This window comes from Puntigrus tetrazona, chromosome 16 (assembly GCF_018831695.1).
Source record: "Puntigrus tetrazona isolate hp1 chromosome 16, ASM1883169v1, whole genome shotgun sequence".
Classification (NCBI taxonomy): Eukaryota; Metazoa; Chordata; class Actinopteri; order Cypriniformes; family Cyprinidae; genus Puntigrus; species Puntigrus tetrazona.
In genome coordinates this window covers 18239412-18261791 of record NC_056714.1, presented here as the reverse complement: position 1 = coordinate 18261791, position 22380 = coordinate 18239412, and the positions used below count along the sequence as shown (strand labels likewise).

The 22380-nt window shown below is 39.4% G+C and overlaps 1 protein-coding gene across 1 annotated transcript; it reads left to right on the top strand.

Moving 5' to 3' along the window:
- The first annotated feature begins 6627 nt into the window (after positions 1–6627).
- ldlrad4b (low density lipoprotein receptor class A domain containing 4b) lies at positions 6628–21554 on the top strand. Its single transcript, XM_043260817.1, is given in 5 exon segments — positions 6628–6997; positions 16475–16629; positions 18411–18461; positions 19786–20117; positions 20119–21554. Coding segments are annotated over 5 exon segments (822 nt in total). The 5' UTR covers positions 6628–6927; the 3' UTR covers positions 20333–21554.
- The last annotated feature ends 826 nt before the right edge of the window (positions 21555–22380 follow it).

Below are 22380 nucleotides of genomic sequence, written 5' to 3'. Positions count from 1 at the left end.
AGCATTGCTCTAATCAGAAGAATACTAAAGCACCCTTTTTACTTGTTAACAACACAATCATTTCAACTTCAGGATGTCTGCAGGATGTAAATCTTAATGGATGAAATGACCTTCACTCTAGCCAATCAGAGCACTGATGTGGATGAAATTCAGGAGTTCAAACGGATAGCAACACGCTTGTTAAATTTAGAAAATTGTTATAAACCAGCTCTTATACAGATAGTCAACCTAGTTTTTAAAGATATACACTACTTATTCAGAGTGTTTTTCTGCTAAAGGCCAAGGCTTGTACTAATGTTTTCAATGCCTTTTATAGCAGCTTGCTGCTCAACCTAAATAGCTGCATTCAAAAAATGAAATGATTTGAAAACTCTCTGGTATGTTGTTGGTTTGTTTTTTTTTTTGTTTTGTTTTTTTTATCATGTGCCCTCACGCTCCCAAAATGTTTGCCCATTTTTAAACCATTTTAAATGAGTTGGAATGCAAATGAGAAATCTTTCTCATTCTTTCTGCATTCCCTCTTCCAACCCGTTGTGTTTTTGTTCCCCTGAGGTGTTCATTTCTCACAAATATCTTCTCCTCGCTCTCTCCCCCCTCAGTGAATAAAGACTTTCATACTGAGACATCCTATTAGCTCATTTTCAGTTTACCCATAATGCCTAGTAATGTGTTTTTATGTCATATCAGTCATGGCTGTATGGATGAAATTCAGACCCTAAACTCATTCACTCTCTGATTGCAGGATGTCAGGTTGCATTGTTGCTTGAAGATGCATGAATGGAATAAATGAATTCTTAATGTGCGCGTGTATGAAGGAGAGAGAATGAAACATGAGAAGAATGTTTCCTGCTGAGGTGCTGTTTAGTTTCTGCTTTGTTTTTTTTAATGGCTCTTTGTTTGTTAAAACCATCATAACAGAAAGAAGCCCGAAAACAAGCCTGCAACTCACTTTTCTGGCATGTATGCGTATAAATTACAGCAAAGCACCATTTTTTTATTTTTTTCTAATATGCGTACGTGTTTCATAAGTGCAAAAGTATTAGCACCACAACATCCAACATTAGGGCTAAATATTGATTTCCTTTTTCGAACTTATCCTGGATTTAATTTAGTTCCGGTTTGATTTGATTCTCTCCAGAAAACTTTACCATTCACCCACGTAGTCCTGGCGTTGTGGCTCTTTCTCATAGGCATCACTTCACAAAAATCTATTCGACTTCACAGTTATTGTTGACCACTGAAAGAGTCACACTTGAGAATAGCTTTAATTTTGTAGTTGTTATGATAGAAGCAGTGAATGCGCGTGTTCGTGTCTGTTTTTCTGGGTCAGAGCTTTGAAGTTTTGGGTCAGCTGAGCTCGAGTCAGATGTGCCACTTTCTCTCTCTGGTGACCTACACGCAGGAGGTGTGTCTCGGCAAACACTTTAAGCCAGTCTGCTGTGCTCTCAGCCTTGTGTTCACTTTTTGGGAATCTGTGGGTGGTGATTGGCTGGAGGTTGAACATGTGACTCAGGGGAGTGGAGTGAAAATATGAGGGCCCTGATGTAAACATCGCTTCCTCCAAACGGTAAGGTTTTAAACTCTTTTGGGAGTGGAAATGATGTGGAAGGGATATAGTGTCAGCTTTGAGCCAACACTCTCCACTCTGAAAGGTATAAAATAAAAGACTTTTGGTGATCGTAATCATTGTTTAGTTTACTTTAAATCCATTTATGTACTTGTGAGGAAAAAATAAGCTTGAAGAGGCAGACTGAGGAGCTAAAAATATCATTTTGAACATAAGTCTTAATAAAGCATTAAGCGTTTTGATTGAAATGAGGCTAATTGATCACAAAGGTAAAATCATAAAGTGATCGATAAACTTTTATATTGAAGGGTTAGTCAAAATCATTTTAGTACAGATCACTGCATGTTAAATTGGGACCAACTGAATATGTGTGTGATTCAGTCTGCAGTAAGAGAGCTAAAAATCACTTTATTATTAAAAAAAAAGATATATATATATATATTAAATATTTTTGTCAGCTTATGGTTTGCCCTTAGGCCCAGATATGTTTGAGTTTAGAGGCTTTGAGGTTTGAAACAGGAAATGAATTAAGCTTAACGTCATTGTGTTTGCTGTATGTGTATGCATAACTTGTATTATGAGTTTTACATCATTGCTTTGGTGACCTAAAGACATAGTTTACTCGTAATTGTCATGCTTTATTAAGACTGCAGAATTAATAGAAATAACATTTAAATGTGGGATGAAAATGGGATTATTAAATCGTGAAGGTGGTGATTTAATTAAATATATGCACTGTGTGTTTCAGAGAGGCTGTGCAAAGATTTTCAGGCCGTGTTTTCAGTTTCTCAGACAGGCTTGACTTCACACAACTCGTATCTGCATCTGCTCTGAGTTTGGATCAGTTGTAACGTGCATTTGGAAATGCAATATGCACCAACCATCTTTAATAACTTGTAAAAAGTGGGTCCTTTAGGGCTCCTTATGGTGGTCCGCCAAAATAAAAGCTTGATGTTTTAATGTTTTAGAATGAATAAAGACAGCCATAAATATTGTACTGGAAGATTATATTTTGTTTTTTTGTTTTTTTTATTCAATAATACTTTTTCTTTGATTTGTTATAGTGTTACATCATAGTGTTTTTTGTTTAATTATGTAGCCCTAAAAACAAACAAACCTAGAGCTTTTTTTAAATCCGTTTTTATCTGAAAAATTCAGTATATTTAGAATTTTAATTTCGCAACCCTTTAATTTCCTCATTCTCATGCCATAGCAAACCCGTATGGTTTTCTCAGCCTGTTTTCCATCAAAAAAACAACCCTATAGGTTGTTTGTGCAAGTACCTTATACAACCTATGTTTACGTTTTTAAGTGCCCTCTAGCAGCCGTAAAAATAATGACAGTGTCATATTGCATCTCATGAAATGGCGCAAGGTTGTCATTGCCAATCACAATGTGTGTTTTGTTTAAATGCAGTGTGTGGACTGTTTTAATTACAGATCTCACTGTAATTAAAACATATATTTTGGGTGCAACTCATACGAATGACCACACCTAACTCCACACCTAAACCCATTACAAAAATGCAAAATCCTAAATTAAACATATTTTTTCATATGAGCATGTGCGTTCTCGGGTTTCGATTCCATATGTGCGTGATCACGTTTCATCTTATAACACAATGCTCTACAGACTGAGCTACATGCTTTGATGGGACGCATTTCAAACTTGGTTTGAGTTGGTCTTTTTTTGTTCCCATGGAACACCAATGGAGAAGTTTAGGAGAATTCCAAACTCCTCTCTTCCATACAGTGAAGGTGGATGGAGTTTCAGGGGCTCCTAATAGGTCAAAAGTGCGACGATAATCTCCATAAAGCCACTCCATATGAATTAACCACTAAACTTCTAAAGCTATACAATTACTCTGTGGTCACAGACTGAAATTTAAGACATTATTCATTGAAAATCTTGCTTGACAGGTTTTAGTCCCCATTCACTGTCATTGCATAGAATCAGAAGCATAGTCGGCTATAAACACAGGGGTTTTAAAAGACATGAGTGTGACTGATAACAATTTTTTTTTTTAATTATTATTTTTGGGTAGAGAACTATCTCTTCAAATATTTAAAGCTACACACACTTCATCAGCAACCTGGATTTCCCTTGTAAAACAAACACAGGCCTTCGTAACATTTCTAGTGTTCACTTGAACGCATAGTGCCGTTACTGCTCCGTTTCTATGTGATTATAGGTTTTTTTTGTATTTCCTACTTAGAAAATTCCCCAACAGCAACACATCAAACCCCCAGGTTAGCTTCTCCTGTTTGTAAACACGCAAAGATGTCAACCGGACATATGGAGGGCTGTTATTATTTAATGAGGTTTTTATAGTATTTTGCGGCGACTGGGAGTCAGAACTGACAGCCTGCTGGGCAGTGGCCCACTTCGCGAAACACACGGTTATTTGTCAGCGAGATCTTCCGCTTTGATGACTGTTTGCAGTCTCTGTGTCTGTATTAGCGAGGAGATGATGTGTCATAAAGGGGGTCCGAGAGTACGCAGGTGTTGTCCGCGAGGCCGTATGGCAGCGTCCGGGGAAGGAAGCGCTGCCATGTGGCTCGTTAGCAAAATGCTAATTATGTTGTCAGCATCATTAAGAGTCACAACAGCAGCCATTTTGGGAGTTGCGGCGCCTGCTGTTCTTCCTGTTGTGCCCCTGTGTGTGTGCGCCAGTGCAGGAGGCTGGCATTAAACCTAGACATTACCTCACTCCTGGGCAGACGACCCATTACGATGCTCAGCAGGCTGCAGGAGAGAGGTGAAAAAAAAAAAAAAAAAAAAAACTCAATACCTGATGATTTTATATATATGTTTTACAGACACACACACACACACACTCTGCAGTGCATCACATCTGCAGGCGGCCCATCTTGGCTTTGCAGATAGCAATCCCCAGTCATAAACTCGCTCGCACAAGCAGACAATTTCCCCTTCCTCCCCGTCTCACACGCCACGTCCTGCAGGGATTTGTGCGAATATCACAGAACGCAGGTTGCAGATGGAAGTGTCTCAGCGACGGCTGCCATTTTTATTCTTGCACTTATATTACAGGTTATAACTGGAATGTTTTCACATGTCTGCGTCTCGCTGTTTCACAGGACTTTCCCTCTGCCGTCAGACCGGGTTGCACAATTTTATAGCTGCCACATAGGCATGGGATGGGTTGTGAAAAAAAAAAAAAAAAAAAAAAAAAAAAAAGAAACCTGTCATCAAGTGAAGCTCACTGTGTAATTTAGTTCTTGCTGTAATCTGTAAAACAGCACTGGTATTTTGAGGATTTAGTCATCAGCTATTTGTTGGACACGTTGTATGGTCTTGTAAAGTTTCCTTTTTTTGTTGTGAGCTATCAGGTGAACTATTGGGCGCTTTGTACAAATTCTTCGAGACTGACAGAGCAGGATTATGATCTTTGTTAGCCACTGGTTGCTGGTTGTGTTGGCATCTTTATGAACGTAATTAGAAAAAATGAATTTTAATGTCTATCATAAACCACTTAAACTGTTGTTTTAGGATGTTGATGTTGAACTGATTTTTTTTTGTGTTCAAAAACAGAGTAGGGGTCTTCAACAGGGGCTCTGCGACCCCCCCCTAGGGGCTCCATGGTAGTACTGCAGGGAGCCTGTAAATTATTTTGATATTATTTAATGTCAGACTACGTTTTGTTGGGTAATTAAAAATGTAAAGTTCAGTTAACTTTGGTCAAATTAAATTAAAAGAATTTTCATTGCTCAAATTAAAAATGTTGTGTTAGACTATACTATACATGTTTTAATGGATTTGCAGGGAAAATGCAATGATTAAGGATGTAAATGCCTTAAAGTAATACTGTTTTTTTTTTTTTTTTTTTTTTTTTTTTTTATTATTATTATTATTATTATTATTATTATTATTATTATGATCCAGGCTTAAAATATGATGCTTGATTTTAAAAGGTTGAGTTCCTGCTTCATCTGTAAAAACAAACAAATGCCTAAAAAATGTTGACAAACCTTTTTGTATAGAAAGATTTTGTGAAGTGGAGACACAAGGTGGCGCTGTTCATTAGAAAGCAACAGTATACCTGTTTAATTTCATTTTTTAAAAATTCAAATCTTTTTTTTTTTTTTTTTTTTTTTTTTTTTTTTTTTTTTTTTATTATTGAATGTTCTTCTATTTTGCTTATATTTTATTGTGTAAAAAAGATATGGTCTGGTAGCGGCAGGTCTCCCTCACCTCAGAAACAGCCCCAGTAGCATTAGCATGCTGGGAGAATCCACCTCATTGCCCCAGAGACTTCCTCCTCAGACAGCCATTCAAATTCAGACTTGACCCCTTAAACCCCCGACTCTGTCTCTCCCCCATGTCTGCTTTAACGGGGGGGATGTGTCTGTCTGCATACGTGTGTCGAGATCGACTCGACTTCCAGACTAGACCTCAGACAGATAAATGTCATTTTATTCCCCCGAGGGCTGAATTGCTAACTAGGGGTGAGATTTAAGTTGAAATGTCTTTTTAGCGTCCATGACCCAGCCAATCAGTGGGAATATATATTATTTTTTGTTTTTTTGAGGCACTTGGAAAAAATATATATTTTATAGTAAGTCTCTCTCTTTCTCATTATATTTATATTTGTACTTTTAATGTAGCTTGAGACAGTACCATAATATTAAGAGTAAATTATTATTACACATATGGTTATTTACACGTCGTTGTTGTTGTTGTTGTTGGTTGTAGTGTTTTGGGGGGTTTTTTTCCCAACTATTCCAGACTATTTAGCACTTCTTCCTCCCCTTTGGCCCTGTGTGGATTCGGGTGTATTGCCTTGCCCCACAATAAAAGCCCATATAGCTGCCAGGTTATTTATAGACCGACTGTAGGGGCTGTAGTTGTACGGAGGGGGGCTGTAGTGCTGGACACATGTGCTGTGTGTCGCCAGACAGCGGGGTCACCCCAAGGTCAGCCCCCTACAATGCTTGCCTTGACTGCTTGTGTCTGGCATTAATGGGGAGGTGTAACACTAGACACCCGAGCGCTGCGCTCGACCACCCCCTCTCAGCCGGTCACCGACAGACCAGCCGTGCGTGCGAGTAGACTCTTGCAGAGTGTGGGGGTGTGCAGGAGGGGGTGGAGAGAAGCTCCGTCGGCTTGATCTCACAAACACTCTGATTTTTGTGTTCAACCGGAGGGGTCAGAAAAAGAGAGAGAGAGCGGACGAGTTGAGTTTAGTAAGTCAGAACGAAGTGAAGCGGTTACCCGAGAGCATGTAGTGAAAAAAAACAGCATGCCAAGGCTGTTGCCGAGGGCTTTTAGTCTCCGCGCGAGCTGTTGGTCGTGCGCACACCGGCTGGCTCGTGCACCGGTTGAAGTCTCCCGCGTACTCCATGCGAAACCTCACCGCACCGGATGGCTCTAACGTCACATGCGGATCCCAACTCCAGGGAATGGAGATTTGTGAGTCTTTCACTTTTTTTTCTTTTCTTCTTTTTTTTTTTTTTTTTTTTTTTTTTCCCCTTCGTGGCTAATTATGTCCGAGTTATTTTGCGTTTTGACGTCTGTGACTCGAGCTGGAGCGTGTAGTTTAACTCTGAGTGTGTTTTATTTAATTCCGCCTGCAGTCTTGTCTGGCTGTCAGCTCTTATCAGCTGCTCCGCGCGCGTTATGTTTCCGTAAATGTCTGATCTCGGCTCTCCACAATCTGTCTCTGAATGCGTCTGGTACGCAAACCCAGCAGACAGAGTTTTAAGTCGAGTCTGGAGCAAATGTCTCCTGCCTTCCGGACTTCATAAACAAAGCGCCCACAAGACGACAGTCTAGGGGTTGCGTGCAAACATTTATGGATGGATGGAGACGTTTGTTAGTACTGACAGTTTATTTATGACATAACTTTTCAATTACCAAGAAATGTGAGTTATATTTTACTAATGTTACCAGTGCCACTCTCATTTCATATGAACTATTGATGGTAACTAGTGTTAAGAATATAAATGGTAATCTTGAACTCATTGTAAAAGTGCTTCTGAACCTTGGTGGTTACGTTTTGTTTCTTTGTAAAATGTTGTTAAAGTTACTGTTATTTTTGTAAAATCATATTAGGTTGATCTTCACTTCTGTTCAAAGGTTTGGGGTCAGTGCGCTTTTTGTTTTGTTTTTTGTTTTGTTTGGTTTTTTTTTTTTAATAGAAAATTAGTTTTATTGTGCAAGTATGCTTAAACTTGATCAAAAACGAATGCATTGATAATGTTAAGAACCTATTATTTTCTGATAAATGCAGTCCTTTTACCATACATCAAAGAATCCTGAAATCCTGTCAGTTTCAACTAAAATATTACGATTGCTTGAGAACTGAATCATCATGTTAGTAAAATGTCATGTGACACTGAAGAATAAATTTACACTTCAAAATGTAGTAAAATGGAAAACTGTTGTTTTAACTTCACAAATAATACTGTTTTAACTGCATTTGTGATGCAGCCTTGGTGGGCATAAGAGACTTTCAGACCCCAAATGACTCCTCTGATGACTCATTTTGTGTCTTCATTTCAATAGTATTATAAGTTTGTTGTTTTGGCCAGTAACCATGTTTACCGTAGTAAGATATACTTGTTTACCAGTGAAAACTCCTTCGACTGGAAGGTCTTGCCAACAAAAACATTGTTTGGATCTAGAATTTGATATTAAATTAAGATTTGGCTGAAGCATTGAGTAATATAATTAGTATTTCTGTTCATCCGTCTGTCTGTCTAGACCTGATGTCGGTGTAGTGTTCTGGTGTTGGTTTTACGCCGTTTGCTGCTCTGGCTGGCCTGTCAGTGACGGTTCTGTAAACACAGACTCTTTCTCTGTTCTTGGAGTGAAAAGTTCATATTCTGTCTGGATCATAAATTATGAATTTAGTTCTGGGGAATTCCCACACAGTAGGTAGAAAAGGCCTTTCAGTGGTTTCTCCTGCCTCTCACAGAGACTCTTCACATATGCTTCTGCTAAACATGAACGTATGGTTTTGAATTATCCTTTGAATTCTGCAGCTTTTTGAGTACTTCACAGACATGCATGCACCTTAGAGCTCCAAAAGGTGCAGCTCCGATGGGGAAAGTGTAAAGTTCCTGAACAAAATGGCCCTCAGACATTGAGCCAAACAGATTGTCTGTTGGAAAAGCAGCCTCTCTTGCAGTCATGGCTTCACATTGAGCTCAGCACACTGAAAGCTGGGCCGGGTTAAGCAGCCCTGAGGTGCCACTATGAATTATTGATAAAGGCCAGTGTCGTCATGCCAGTCTGAGTGCTTTTGGCATTACCCAGGATGATCCTGATGCCCACGCAATGCCCTGCTTTAACAAGAGTAGCCTCAGCTCACTTCAGCTCAAATTTGGAAATTTAGCTGATAACCAGTTTGACCTATATTTTTCTGGGATTTGACCTTTAATATTGAGTCTGCCTTTTTCAGTTATTGGTCTATAGTAGTGGGCTTTCGGTTAGCATTTTAGTCGATACAGAATATTTTCCAACAAATACTGAATTTTTAAGTGTGGACAATTGCTTTATATTATTTTTACCATCATTGAAAGCTTGCTTTATTGCATACCGCTAGGTAACAGTAAACTGCACTATAATATTTAAACAGTGGTTTTCTAAAACAGGCCCCACTTCAACAATTTAACTCTTATCAGCTACTAATTTAATAATTGTTAGTTAATTGTATTTCATACTGAACATTAAAATTGTGATTGTGATGGGAATTCACTTATGTCACAACATTCATTTGGCATTGATTATAGTTTTGATTTTAGATTTTAAGTTATTAGCTATTATCGCTAACCCCCTAAGAATGTTTATTGCTTTTCTGAAAATTAGTTATTTGACATTAAACATCTAAAAATGTTTTTGAACTTGATTACTTACCACTTGTAGTAATTTCTTTGTACATTTATTTACGATATTTTCAGCAGCATTGCTCCGTTCATAATTGTCAAATGATCTATATTCTAATTTGGTGCTCAAGTAACTATTTTCTTATCAGTGTTGAAAACGATTGCGCTGGTTAATATTTTGTGATTCTTTAACGAATAGAGCACTGAAACGAACAGTGTTTATTTACACTAGTACATACAGTAGAGTAGAATAGTTTTGTCCTCACATGTCTTTGTAACAGATCTTGCTCCAAGCAAGACCCAAACCAGTAAGCTTCTGCACATCAACTGCCTGTTCTGCTTGAAGCTTTTCAAAGCAGCAGTGCAGCTGGTGCAGGATCCAGCCTCAGGGAGTGACTCATTAGCCACGACAGCCCGAGTAACCCACAAAACGATCTGCGCTTCGTTAGAAATCCATACTTTGTTCTTCTTACCGTTAAACAGGGCCACCCATGAAGGACGACATTTTAATAAGGCGGAGGGTGTGGCTAACAACAACACGGCTTTGAGGAATAAAGACCCAACTTTCTTCCTTCCTTCATCCCTCTCTCCGTCTCTCCCTTTCTCTTTCTCCTCTCGCTGAACCCGCTCTTTGGAAATGTCACCGGTGAACTCTGTCCCACCCGAACTCGAATGTTCTCAGATGCAGCAGTGTGATTCTCACCACTGAAGCTCTTCCTGCAAGTTCATCTGGCGGTCATGAAGGAATGTTTTAGAAAGCGAGGCTTTTTTCCCCTCCCTTCCAACAGATCTTCAGAAACTCCCTTCATAGCTAAGTATGCCCCAAGGCAGACTGTTCCGCTTCTTGCGCCTTTTTAAAACGGAATAAAGACAAAAAAACGTGTCTGGCGAGGTTTTTATAATCCTGGTCATGGTTGTTAGAGTTTGTGGGCTTGGTGTGCTGATGTTTAGACCACAACATGCACCACACCTTTAGCAGTCATCTCTTTTGGTCACGTCCACCCTTAACCGTGGTGTCCAAAATAAGCGCGGTTTATATTTGGCTCAAGCAAACTAATGATTACAAAGCCGAATCTGTAATTATACATTGTCACAAGAACAGACTCCAAATTTTTCCAATGCCGAAATATGTGCTTTTTTTTCACAGAGAAGTCACCCCCTCCCCCTTCGACGTCTGCGCTCTTTCTTTTTTTAAATAATCTGGTTATTGACGGTGAAAGCTCCCGTGTGGCATAGCTGTGGAGACAGGGCTGCGTTGGCGAACGTGGCAGTGGCACCCGGTTCAGATTGTCTGTGCTGTTTGATGGTTCCTCTGCATGGCTGGGCTGGATGCCCACTCTCCTGGTGCCCAGCAGGGTGCCAGTCTGCCAGCTTGTTTTGTGTTGTTCTCTCACTGTCCCTGCATGCCTCTGGCCTTTCATTTCAGCACACAGACAACCTGTGTGATCGCTTCTTCACAAACGCCCTCAGACAGGTTTGTCAGACCTTTTTGGAAATTTTCCACTAGTGCACCAAAAGGTGTATGCATCCATGGAGCAAAAGGTGGCGTATATGAAACGCCACGTTCAATCAGATCGCAGATGAAGAGTTCTCCGTATAAAAGATGCATGGATCTCTGTCAAGTAGTAAACAGTCAAAACGCTTATTGCCGTCTCGCCGCTGACGCTCTCAATTGCCTGTCAAAACACTTGGATGTTATGTAGGAGTGTCCTGACCACGACAGACACGCTGACAAACAAAATCACTCTACTTGTCAATTTAATCTATCTCTTGAAATGTCCTCTGCAGTGGAGGTTTAGCCTAAGGTTTTGGTTTGTCTTGTGTAATGTTGTATTTCCTGTTGTAAAATAAGCTGTCTAGCCCGCAGTTAGTCAGTCCTGGCTCTGTTTCCAAAAGGTCTCAATGATTAAATAACCACACAATCGGCAGATTTTTTTGAGTTGTATGCATACAAGGATTGCATTCGTTTGTAAATAAAAAATAAATTCTAATAAAAAGAAAGGAAAAAAAGAAAAAAAAAAAGGCGAACCTGTTAGGAGTTATGAAAGAATCATATTTTGATTTTGGGAATCATAAACAACAGGTTGACATGCATGTAGAAATATATAATATGCATTTATTTTTACCTTTTTTGCTCAACAACTTTCAAACTATTTTCCCAAACCCCTGCTTTGCATGACACTAATCTGTGGTGATTGGTCCAGTTGGTTTATTTAATTCCCATTTCATCATACCTGTAATGTCTGATAAAGCAGTGCTGCTTTGTGCGCAGTCGTTACCATGGAGATGAGGATTTTTACTACTCCAAAGGTGGCACCTAGTGGCAGAGAATCAATTTGCATTTTCATTCAGACCTACGTGAAAATCAAGTTTTCCCAGGTCTGTGCATGCAACAACTGGGCGAGCAACATGTTAAAGTTTCATCTTTAAAACTTTACCAAATGTTTTAATTCACTTAGAGCTGTATTCACTTTTCCTGTAGTGGCAAAGGTACATTTTCTGCACCCATTACTCTAGTTTTTAGTGTCACGTGATCCTTCTGAAATCTGTATGTGATACTGTTGCAGAGTCGTGTTGCTTAATGTCTTTGGAAATCCTCTGAAAAGTTGTACCTCTAGAGCACTGTCGTTGCAGACGGATTTAAGAGGATGTCTTTGGATGTTATCTTGCAATGTTTTTTATTAAAATGGTCCAAAATGTGTGTTGAGACTAATAAATCCCAATCCCTCATGACTATTATTATATATTTTTGTTTGTTTTGTCCTTTATTGTATAGTTGGGTTTAGTTTGTTTAGTGGTGACACACTGTGCTGTATGTACAAAGCAGGCAGGGTTTGACCTCAGGTAAGCACACAACAGGTGTTATTCAGCACTGGTTTGGCACAGTGCAGCGTCTGGTGCACAGTGCCCATCTCCCAGACCGTCTGGAGGAGCCGTGTGTGTGGCACTGGGTGTTATGTGTGACGCTGTTAATTATTTAGGATTAGTGTGTGTTTGTAGCATAAAGCATCGAGACAGATCTGGCTACAGCGGGAGGTCATTCACACACACACCTCTGAATGTTAGATTAGAAGTTTGGGGGGGTCATGTGAACATGAGTACTGTGTCTCTGACACACACACACACACACACACACACACCTGCTGCAGTCCTTTAAGCTATTACATGACATTTGTGCAGTTTATTAGTTTGAACAATATATGCACACTCTTCAAGAAGTTGCATCTCCCAACTACTGTATGCAAGTATTGCATTCCTTCTGAAATTATATTTGCTTGTCAGCATTACTAGGTTGTTGGACGCCTGTTTAAGCATCCAGGCCAAGCAACTTGAGCAGTGTTTGATAGCCAGGCTGCCGAACACGGAAGAAAATGAATTTTAGATCTAAAATAATAAAAATAAATTATAGGTAATAATAATTACTATATGATGCTAACAAAAATAAATTGTCTAATAATCATGCTAATAGGGAAAATGTAGTAACAATACAAAAAAGCTTAATCCATGTTCATTACAAATATTTGAATTATTATTATTATTACCACTACTACTATTGATAGCATTGCAAGTATTAATACAATATTCACAGGCGATATTATGCTTTTATTAGTCTAATCATTTCTTGCTAATGTTGTCAAACCAGCAGAAATAAACGGATACTTTGTGATTTTCACTGAACGTGTATTCAGCCATCGAAAAATGCTTGACTGGAGCACAACCATTCACAGCCTCAGATTATGACATGCATAAATGTAATGAAAACTTCAGCTTGTCTCTGTGTCTGTATCAGACACATACTTGCCATAAGCTATTCCATAAAGTGGCCGGAACATAATCGAATATGGCAGGAAGTACCTACGGATGTGACCTCCATATACTCCACCTGAATGTGTCACCTTCAAGACACACTTTGCTTCTTTCCATCTACAAATCTCTATTCTTTTCCTCTGCCTCTCTCTCACACACACACTCACTCACACACACACCTTCGCTCTCTCCCGCCGCCCCCCCCTCTTCTCCTCATCACCCACACACTCGCACTCTCTCTCTCTCTCTCTCTCTCTCTCTCTCTCGTCTGGTCTAGCGCTTCTGTCTGCTCTGCCTGGTGACAGAACGGCCTGATGGATTTTGATCCTCTCTCTGTGGTCTGCGGAGAGAAACTCAGTCTGTGTATGGCTAATCTGCAGTCTGTGATACCCAGACCCTCGCTCATTTGTTCACGCTCTCTTTCTGTCTCTCTGTGATTGGCATAAGAGGTCAGTGTTAAATAGGACAGAGAGTGTGTCAGTGGGAGAATTGGACAGGACATAGTAACAATCAAAGAACACTGTCACTAAAGCACCGTTCAGACGAGATTCATATTCAAACATTTGAGTGTTTCAGTGTACTGATTTAAACTGGATTTCGATCTCTGTAGGGTTTTTTTTTTTTTTCTTCTCTCAAACTGAAGTGTCTTGTCTGGATGTGGGTGTTACAGAAAGTCATGTGCTCTGGATGTGAACACCAGGAAAACCAACTGAAATAAACAAAACCTGCATGGTGGCTGGTTTCTAGCTGGTCTAAGCTGGTCATTAGCTGATGTAAATGGGTCATTAGTTGGTTAACAAGCTGCCACGTTCCAAAAACCAGCTTAATCAACAGAAGCTGGCATGTTGTTGGTCCAAAAGTGTCTACTGACAGCTAGAAACCAACTATCATGTTCCAAAGGCGTTTAGCTTAAATTGGACAAACGATCACAAGGGATTTCTGAAAGAGGAATGTTGTATGTTGTCAGTTTTAATTGTTTATTATATTTTAGGAATTTATATTACATCTTGTCAGAAAATCTGGGTGATGCTTGTCTAAGCAGTTTCTAGGGTGTTATGAGTAGTTTGTACATTGCCGTCTGTTGCTAAGGTGTTCAAGTTGGTTGCTAGGGTGTTTTGTTTGTGAGAGTTACCCTGAAACAAAATCTGTGAAATTACTCTGAGCAGTTGGGCACCGTGGGGTCTAAAAGTCTTAAATGCAATTAAGAAAATGCTTCTGCTTTGCATTTTTATTTTTTTTTTTCCATGGAAATGTTCTTATTATAAAATAATTTTTTATAATATGATTTTTTTATTTATTTTTTTGATTTTATGATTTGAGTCAGTACTTCTGTGAAAGCCAAAAAACTGACCTTTTGTACAAACAAGTTCAACACGGTCAATGTCACAGATACACTTATTTGATTAGTGAGTGATGAGAACTACTGCAGAATTTTAAGTATTTTCAAATTCATTTTGCAGTTTTAAGCTTTTCAGCATTCTAGAAATGTTTGCTTCTAGGTTAAATTAGATTTTGAATGTGGACTCTCAAATCCCCACTGTACATTTAAAAGGACTTGCCTTTTATTTCCTGTATTTTTTTTTTTTTTTCTAAAGTCAGAGGAGCAGCTCAGCTTTCATGGACTAGTTTAAAGCCTGCTGTGATTTTCGTTTTTTGTATTGATTCAGTTCCAGTCTGATAGGCTTGTGTTTGTAGTCTTATTTGTTCTTACCGGTATTCTGATCTGATTCTCATTCTCTCTGTCTTATCTGCCCTCCTGTCTGATTGTCACTTCCTTTGTCTGTTTTGCCTGGCTGCCCCCTTCTCTCTCTTTCTTTCTCTCTCTGTCTCTTTCTCTCTCTGTCTCTCTCTCTCTCTCTCTCTGTCTCTCTCTCTCTCTCTCCGCCCTCCCCTCTGCTCTGACTCCCCCTTTTGCTTCCTCCTCTTATGCCCTAAATTAGGAGAGAAGTGTTTGTTTCTTTTGATGTGTGAGTGCCAGTATCCCGCAGTACTGCACTGCAGGCAACAACTCACTCTTTCATTCTCTCTTCGTGACACTCTCACTTTCAGCCTCTGTTCCGTTTACTCGACTGTACGAGCTTCCAGAACGGTCCCTCAGCGCAGTTGGTGGAGGGCTCGTTTTTGTTATCTGAAAAGCCTGTGGACTCCAAAAGCATTTCCATCTGAGGAACAGTTTTGGTCTTGATGGAGAGAGCAAGTGTGAGACCAGCAGGGTGTTCCTCATGTTCAGACAGAACATGTTTGAGGAGACATCGATCAAGCCGTTTACCTTCATTACATGGGTTCAAAGCTGGCTAACGCTAGAAACTTTGGTTTCATTATTAGTCACCCCAAAAACTATATGCCATTAGTTGTTTTCATGAAGCACAAAATTACAATTTAAAACAATCTTAAACGGATTGTACATCCAAAAATGAAAATTGTCATTATTTGCACACACTCATGTCATTTCAAAGTTTCATGACTGTTGAAAAAAGAAACTCATACAGGTTTGGAACAACATGAAATGTTACAACACTATATCTTTAATCAATTTTTTTTCAATGTGGCAATTCGGAATCGTTGCTTTCAAAAGTGCTATTATTCTTCTGAAGCTTTATGATAGATTTCAGTTAGAAACAGCCACAAATCAAATATGGTACTGTATGACTTGTCAAAATATTAAATGGAGCTACATGACTTGTTCATAATTCTCCTGCATTGGAAAAAAATAGCAACGTTTAAATGACACAAGGGTGAGTAAATAATGGCATAATATTCATTTTGGGGGTGAAAATCCTTAAAGAACAAAGACAAGGCAGACTACAAGAAGACTTAACTGACTGCTGACTTTGAAATACATAATGATATGAATTTCTTCGGCAAAAGCACTTTTTTCCTCGCAAATAACGTAACATTTCAGTTGAAATTGACTAACAGGAATAAACAGGCTTCATGTAAAAGCTGGTACACCTGATCTCACTGTAATTCTTTATTATCTTGCCCAACTATTTTCTTTTTGTTGTTCATGTCAAACCAAAATGGCTCTCACCTTTTTTTTTTTTTTTTTTTTTTTTTTTTTTGCCAGATGATATCACCAATTTGGGGATCTGTAGTCATCACGGATGTTGATTTGACTCTGCTGCCATCTTTTGGTCAAAATGAGATTAAACTTTTTTTTTTTTTTTCTTAAAGTTTTCTTAATTGAAAGCAGGATCTGTGTATTATTTCGTTCTGCACCGTTCTAAACCCTTCATGTGTTTATATGTTGCAGCTGAACTGGAGTTTGTGCAGATCGTGATCATAATCATCGTGATGACTGTGATGGTCGTGGTGGTCGTGTGCCTGCTCAATCACTACAAACTCACCACATGGTCGTTCCTGAGCCGGGCTAGTCAGGCACAGAGTCAGGATCTCTCTCTGCAGCCGGTAAGACCCTGTCACAATCTCCCGCAAACGGTCCTCAAATATTTACATGAGCCCTGGATGGGAAACGAGGCCACATAGTTTATATGGAACACACCAGTTGACAGCAATTTTTTACACTGAAGCTTTCTAGAATCAAACGTCGCTTTACCGAGCATAAGCAAATCAGAAACCGTGTGATGAACAAATAATTACAAGAAGATAAATTGAAAGAAAATAAACTGTATCAAATGTAAATGCAGTGTGACCGGAAACTAAAAGGCTCTGATTTTTTTTTTTTTTTTTTTTTTTTTTTTTATATATATATATATATATATATATATATATATATATATATATATATATATATAAATAATGCCAGTTTGGATGATGATTGAGTAACTAAGTATTACTGATCGGTGTTTATATTAATAACACTGGATGAACTTTATTTCCAATTATATAAAATATGGAGATTGTCATGAAAACAACTTCAAGGAGCCCTTTTCTTATTTTCTTATGTCTAAATCAAAAACATCACAGTTCTTTGCCATGTTTTTCAGGCTGAGATATGAAACATCAATTTCTAATACTGAATAGATAAATTTTTCACCTGCTGTGTCATCTCCAAGCCTTGTTTGGTATATCTTATGCGGGTGAGCTTTTATCTTAGAAAGGAAGAAAACAGCAGGGCCTAAAAGTCTCTTGAGTGGTGTGTGTGTGTTTACTTCTGGAAAGGTCTTCTTCTTTGTGTCTAATCCAAAATAACTTGCAGCAGTGCACTGAGCTGATGAGAGGAAACACGGCATGTGTGGGTGTCTCATCTCACCCCAGGGATGGTTTTCAGAACGTTTGCACAGTTTTCACCCAGACAGACAGCAGGAAATTAATCGTACATCATTTATCTTTCTTCAAAAATACAAATCATTGGTCGGAGTTATGCCCTAAAGGCTAGTGAATATGCTGTGGAGTGCTTGAGGTTTGAGTTGTTCATGCTATGGGCATCTGGACAGAGAATTTTCATGGGAAGCTGAATGCTGCACTAGGACATATTACATCTTACTGGATGCATCACGTGTAATTAAAACACAATAAATATTACTCCTTTGGAAAGGCAGTGTGTTTTGGAGGAGACACAATGGCAGTGTCCCTCTGAGACCAGGGCATGTTGATTACATTCAGCAGTTCTGTCTAGACGCCAGTCAAACTCAGACACGCGCAGCCCACTGCAGCACCCGGGAGAGACTGCTAAATGACTGAGACTTTTCATTTTCATTCATGAGGGAATGCGAGGGGGAGGGAAGCCAGCGAAGAAAGCAAGCAGCAATGTCTGGGAAAATGTTACTTGCTGGTTGTTTTGATGATGATTTTTTTTTTTTTTTTTTTTTTAAGAATAGATGCATATAGCCTCAGAGAGTTTATCAAAAGGACTGTAATTTTTTTTATTTATCTTTATTCATACATTCATCCATTTATTTTTTATTTATTTTTTAAATTTTATTTGTCATTTTAAATATGAATATTGTTAGGGTTTAACTAATTATTGGTTAACTAATTATTACTGATTATCAACCAGATTTTATATTTTTTATATTTTCTAGTTTGTTTATGGCAGTCGGTGAACTATAATTAATTGATTTTAAATGTTCCTCCTGTAATCAACAATCAGCTGTTAACCAAACAATGCTGTATAGTTACTGTAAAAAATATTTCAGTATTTAATATTCTTGGTGAACTATGCTACCTTACAATTTAAAATAATTCTGAATATTACATCTATTTTTTTCCCCCCTCTTTGTTTGTAGGAGGGTTCTCTGTGGCCATCAGATAATGGGCTGAGACAAGGAGCATCTGAGGTATGTGTGTGTGTGTGTGTGTGTGTGTTTTCGGCCCTATACTCTAAGGACCTTGTTTCAAGGGTTGTTGTTCTCCTTGTATAAATGGCATGTCTGCCTGTAACAAGCAGTGAAGTCTCCTCAAGTGCGTGTCGTCTCTGAGAGAGGAACAGGCACACACAGGCACAGTGTAGGCGTTTGTGAAGGAGAATAGTCTCTGAGACTGTCTGTGTGTGATGGCACTAGTATAAAATATATTGTGCGGAGAGAATACATGCATATATATTCATTGTTTGTGTGTGGTGGTGGTGTGGGGGGTTGTCTCTCTCTCACCGGGATGCAGCCTCTCAGCAGTTCATTAATCTCTCACCCTCGTCTGGCAGCGTCTAGACGGTCGTCTGAGAGGCCAGACACTCGGGGTCTATCTGCGTAAATTGCCTCCCATCAGCCTCAAACTCACTAATGTAAACGTGGCCCCTGCAGTAATGAGGCTGATCTCATTGGCTAACTGATATGCAGATTTCCCTCATATGAAGGATATTTTATCAGCTGCACATTAGCATACTAATGTCTGGACCGGGAACCGTTTAAGTTTATATGGAAATGGAAGAGTCATTATTTAACTGTGTGAACGAAAACACTTGGGTCTGCTGTAAAAACTGGTTTACGTGGTTTAGTTCTAGATGAGCTTCTAGACTCTTTTACGGTCATATAGTCTCTCTAGTGAGGTTTTTTTTTTTGCTTTTCTAATCAGAATTATGAAATGTAACAATGTAACACAAAGTGTGTGTGTGAAATGCCAATATGTATCACATTACAAAACAAAAGTGCTCTATTACTGCTAGGCCAATAGTTGGCGCTGTCACCTTGTTAGTAAACAGTACCTGTAAGTAGGGCTGGGCGATATATCGATCTATATATGAATGCGCATCTTGTCAAGTAAAGCCAGTTCTTTGATTTAGCTGTAGATCACTTACAAGCAACTCCAAAGAATCACCTGTGAAACTGAACGTGATATTGTGATTGTAACAGAGATCTATAGCTCGATGTATTAACAAGCACTCCATTTGAAAACAGATGATGGAGATTTACCGCTAATCAAAGACGAAATGCATATAATATATGTATCGCCCAGCTTAAAACGCTGTTGTCATGTAGTTTGCCATTTTTGGCTGAAAACGTTGCCATGTAAACGGCTCCTTAGATTTGCATTCTAGCTTTTACCGATGTCTTCTTATTAGCTACTGTTTTAATGTTGTTGGGGTTTTTTTTTTTTTTTTATTTATGGATCCTTTAAAGCTAAGGTGACACATTCTCACTGTATTTGTTGAATTCTCCTCTGCAGGTGGTGTATGCTCCTCAGCCGAGGGACCGCTTCACCGCTCCCACTTTCATGCAGCACAACCGCTTCAGACGTTTCCAGCCTACCTACCCGTACCTGCAGCATGAGATCGATCTGCCGCCCACCATCTCGCTGTCAGACGGAGAGGAGCCGCCGCCGTACCAGGGCCCCTGCACACTGCAGCTGAGAGACCCCGAACAGCAGCTCGAGCTCAACCGAGAGTCGGTACGCGCTCCGCCTAACCGGACCATCTTCGACAGCGACCTCATTGACATGCACAGTTCAGGTGGTGGCGGTGGCCCGCGGCCTCCCAGTAGCAACTCTGGGATCAGCGCCAGCCAGTACCCATGGACGCATGGAGGGCCCTCCGCCCGCTTACAGCCAAGTCGTCGGGCAGCAGTCGGGCATCGTACTTTACCTCCACCAGCACAGCAATAACCCACCCATCCCCGTCACAGTGCAGACTCCGCCCAGGGGCCGGACAGATTTAAACAGCCCAGAGAGCACAATAGCGCTGAGCAAAGACCGACAGAGGGAGGAGCTGGTGTAAGGGGGCGGGGCTAGCGATCACTCTCTACCCACAAAGGGAACGGGTTCTCCCTCCTGACACTCCTGTGCACAACAGCGCTTAATGCGTCTTCGCGACGAAAGCGAAACCATGCGTTTTGTTTTTATTGTTTGTTTGTTTATTTGTTTCGTTTTTTAAAAATAACAATATGGAGCTGAGCTTACGAAAGAAAACCATTTAAATTAGTTTTCGGTCAGTCCAGCTGCGCTAAAACTGGGGTTTATGCACTGCCTGGAGTCTCCCACCTTTGTTGCTCTGTATTACTTCTGTATAGCCGACAAATTTAGAGAAAGTTATTCGCGCACAAGACAGGCTTTTTTTTGTTGTTGTCGTTGCTGTTGTTGTTCTTGTTGGTTTTATTGTTGTATTCCTCTTGAATGCCCCCCTTCTGCCCGAACCACATGTCATATACTAGCTGTGTGGATTAGAAATTTTTTTTTTTTTTTTTTCCTTTTTTCCTTTTTTCGTTTCGTTTTATTTAATGACCGAGATCTGTGCAGCATGAACAAAACAAATGCGAAAAAGGGTGAAAATCCAAATCCTAGTGCCAAGGTTTATGCGGAAGGTGTCACGGGGCGTTGACTGTCTTAAAGACTTGTTATACATTTAAATCAAAACCCTTTTCTGAACTTTGCACTATTGTTAATCAGAGAGATTTGGGAGTGGGGTAGTGGGAAGGGGGGTGATATATATGTTTACTGTTTGTACTGTCGTTTTCGTGTGGTTTCCGAAGATATGCTTCAGTGCAAGCTTTCTACCGGAGGGAAGTGATCTTGTCTGTCTTCAGCACAAGAAAAATCTCTGATCCAGCCTAAAATAACCTTGATCTAAAAGAGGCACAGAATACAGAGAGTCTGCTCTACTCTCATCTATCCTCACCACTGACACGTTCTGCCACTTTCACAGACTCCAGCTGATCCGAGGTCAGTTGGCTGGTGGCACGGTTGACATTTTGCCTGAAAAAACTCACTTCAGTAAGAAAACTGAACAGGTTTGACATGTTTTGAGATTATTGGTTTGTTTGTTTGTTTTTTTCCCCCTCGAACTTTACAACTTTATTTGCATCATCTGTTTATTATATTATTTTTAGTATTTTATATATTGATTTTAAAATGTGTATATAAAGGAAGACTAAAAATAATAAAAAGTATATAATGCTTTAATAATATATGTCTTAAAAATGTTCATTAGTAGGAAACAATTATATTATTCAAAAAATTATTATATATTTTAATGGATTTTTCTTTTTCCTCTTATCATTTTAAGTTTACCATTTCATGCTTTTTGCACTCTTGTTTTTGAGATAAAACAGAAACAGATTGATCCTATAAAAATCCAGTTCTTTATTTTTATTTTTATTTTTATTTTTATTTTTTTTTACATATCCCATGTCACTACCTGCTCACATTTTCCACCTCCACCTTATAATACCACAACATAGATATTCATTGGCCTAATCTTTTAAATAAAATTGCCAGTGTGTTCGAAGGATATGAAAACCCTGTTTTGCATGTTGTATAATCTAGTCCCCCAAGGATAATTAATCAGGTTTAAAATGTGGTATAGTCAAGGGCTAATGCGATGGGCATTTTGGAAAATACCTATTTTTACCCAGCAGTCCTCTGTCCTGTTGCCTTTGCTTTCACTCTTGACACCGGCCAGAGTGAACCCGACCCTGACACCAGCTCCTGCCCAGCACGCACCAGTCCTCGATACCGAACTCTCTTCCTGTCCATATGTGTTCCTCTTATTTGCCACGTAGACATACAGTCAGGAAATCCAAGATCCGTACTCTTCAGAGCGGCTCTCTGCATTCGGGTGAAGCTTGGGTGTAATTGATCACAATCGTTTAGGCACAGATAGAGAATGTTGAATTTCTTGAATCTGGTCTAGAAGAAAGCCCAAAGACTCTTACCAGTTAGCGCACACACATCCCTTTAATAAGGAGACTGAAGACTGAGCCCCTGTTTTTAGTCACCACTGAATCTGTCGAGGACAGATGGACTTGTGAAAAGACCATGGTGATTTTG